At 61.5% G+C, this 2,944-nt stretch overlaps 1 protein-coding gene across 1 annotated transcript; it reads right to left on the reverse strand.

Annotated features, from left to right (window-relative positions):
• Positions 1-15: 15 nt before the first annotated feature.
• Positions 16-2,745, reverse strand: LOC104465662 (serine/threonine-protein phosphatase 5-like; the record flags this gene model as incomplete). The annotated part of the gene is made up of 4 exons (XM_010078794.1): positions 16-97; positions 1,110-1,288; positions 1,371-1,411; positions 2,658-2,745. Coding segments are annotated over 4 exons (390 nt in total), but the record flags the coding sequence as incomplete, so codon positions are not given.
• Positions 2,746-2,944: the final 199 nt, after the last annotated feature.

A 2,944-nucleotide genomic window follows, 5' to 3' on the forward strand; every position in this document is an offset into this window, starting at 1 on the left:
CCCCCCAGTCCTCACCACTGCTGTGAACTGGTGGAAGTCGGGGCGCAGGTCGCTGCCTCGCAGGTGGATGTAGGAGCCCTTGTTGCCCATCTGGTCGCTGGGGGGGGGACAAAAGGGGACATTTGGGGACATCACGGGCACCCCCATGGGGACACCGAGGTTTGGGGACCCTCCCCCCCAGTGACAGGGACACTTGGGGACATGGAGGCGGGGCTCTGTATGGGGACACCGGAGCTTGGGGACAGGGAGGGGGAGCCTCACGCGGGGGACTTGAGGGTTGGGGACACTTGGGGACACTGAGGTATGGGACAGGGACACCCAGGGAGCAAGCTGAGGGGACACCAAGCCTCAGGTGACACCCAGTGACCAAAGTGAGGTGACACCAAGCCTCAGGTGACACCCAGTGACCAACTGAGGTGACACCGAGGCACAGGTGACACCCGGTGACGAACTGAGGTGACACCAAGCCTTAGACGACACCTGTTGACCAAACTGAGGTGACACCAAGGGCAAGGTGACACCCGTTGACCAACTGAGGTGACTCCAAGCCTCAGGTGACACCCGTGGACCAGGCTGAGGGGACATCGAGTCTCAGGGGACACTGGGGACCACGCTGAGGTGACACCAAGCCTCAGGTGACACCCGGTGACCAAACTGAGGTGACACCAAGCCTTAGGTGACACTCGCTGACCAACTGAGGTGACACCTAAGGCCTCAGATGACACCCGGTGACCAAGCTGAGGTGACACAAAGCCACAGGTGACACCCGGTGACCAACTGAGGTGACACCAAGCCTCAGGTGACACCTGGTGACCAACTGAAATGACACCAAGCCCTAGGTGACACCTGGTGACCAACTGAGGTGACACCAAGCCTCAGGTGACACCCGTTGACCAAGTGAGGTGACACCAAGCCTTAGGTGACACCCGGTGACCAACTGAGGTGACACCAGGCCTGAGGTGACACCCGTTGACCAAGTGAGGTGACACCAAGCCACAGGTGACACCGATGTCACACTCAAACCATGGAACGGCCAAAACGATGCCACCGCTCCTCCCCGGTGGTGACAATGTCCCCTCTGGGTGTCCCCAAGGGTTGGTGCCACTCACCAGTAGTTGGGGGCGGAGAAGACGGTGACACACTTGCCATCGTGTGCCACCTCGTAGCCCTCGGCTTTGACCTCGTGGCTCCGGATGATGTAATCGAGTCGGTTCCGTTCCAGGAAATTTTTGGTGACGTCGGGACCGAACTGGCAGCTGACGCCGCGTTTGCTGACCGAGCGCCCGTTCTGCGGGGACATCGGTGTCACTGTCACCTGGGTGAGTGTCACCGAGGTTGGGGATGTGCCATCTCACAGGGGTTTGACTCACCTGGGGTTGAGGGTCCGACCAGAGGAGGTCACACATGGGACCTGAGGGGACAAACAAAGGGTCAGGGTCACGGCGTCTGGCACGGAGGGGACATCAAGGGACAGGGGACACCCGGGGACCAAGCTGAGGGGACATCAAGGGACAGGGGACACCTGGGGACAAAGCTGAGGGGACAATGTGGCTCAGGGGACACCTGGAGACCAAGCTGAGGGGACATCGAGGGACAGGGGACACCCGGGGAATGGGCTGAGGGGACATCGAGGCTCAGGGGACATCGAGACAGAGGTGACACATGGGGACCCAGCTGAGGGGACAATGTGGCTCAGGGGACACCTGCGGACCTGGCTGATGGGACATTGAAGGACAGGGGACACCTGGGGACCAAGCTGAGGGGACATCAAGGCACAGGCGACATGTGGGGACAAAGCTGAGGGGACATCGAGGGACAGGTGACACCTGGGGACCAAGCTGAGGGGACATTGAGGGACAGGGGACACGTGGGGACCAGGCTGAGGGGACATCAAGGCAGAGGTGACATGTGGGGACCAAGCTGAGGGGACATCGAGGGACAGGTGACATTGGGGGACCAGGCTGAGGGGACATCAAGGCAGAGGTGACATGTGGGGACCAAGCTGAGGGGACATCGAGGGACAGGTGACATTGGGGGACCAGGCTGAGGGGACATCAAGGCAGAGGTGACATGTGGGGACCAAGCTGAGGGGACATCGAGGGACAGGTGACATTGGGGGACCAGGCTGAGGGGACAAAAAGCGGATCACGGTCACCATGTCCACCCTGGAGGGGATATCAAGGGACAGGGGACACGTGGGGACAAAGCTGAGGGGACATCGAGCCTCAGGTGACACCTGGGGACCAAGCTGAGGGGACGTCAAGGCTCAGGGGACACCCGGGGACCAGGCTGAGGGGACATCAAGGGACAAGGGACACATGGGGACAAAGCTAAGGGGACATCGAGGCTCAGGTGACACCCGGGGACCAGGTTGAGGGGACATCGAGGGACAGGTGACATGTGGGGACAAAGCTGAGGGGACACTGAGGGACAGGTGACACCTGGGGACCAAGCTGAAGGGGACATTGAGGCACAGGTGACATGTGGGGACAAGGCTGAGGTGACATCAAGCCTCAGGGGACACCAAGGGATGAGGCTGAGGGAACATCGACTCAGGGGACACCCAGGGACCTGGCTGAGGGGACATCGAGGCCCAGGGGACACCGAGGGACACTTTGGGGACAAAGAGGTGACATTTTTGGGGGTTCAGGTCTCACCTGAGTCCGGGGGTTGCCGGTTCCTCTCGATCTTGCGGATGTCATCGAGGGTGACACCGTCCTCGCTGAAGAGACCCCCGTGCATGATCTGGGGACAACGGGGACAGTGGGGACAACGGGGACAATGGGGACAAGGGGGACCCCCCCCATCCCAACCCCTGGGGACAAGGACGGGAGGGACCCCAAGGTCTTGGGGACAGCGGGGACCTCCCCTGGGTGACAGGGACATCCCCACAGGTGACAGGGACACCCCCAGAGGTGACAGGGGGACAGTGGGGACAATGGGG

The sequence above is a fragment of the Pterocles gutturalis genome, unplaced genomic scaffold (genome assembly GCF_000699245.1).
Source record: "Pterocles gutturalis isolate BGI_N339 unplaced genomic scaffold, ASM69924v1 scaffold18023, whole genome shotgun sequence".
In the NCBI taxonomy this organism is placed as follows: domain Eukaryota; kingdom Metazoa; phylum Chordata; class Aves; order Pterocliformes; family Pteroclidae; genus Pterocles; species Pterocles gutturalis.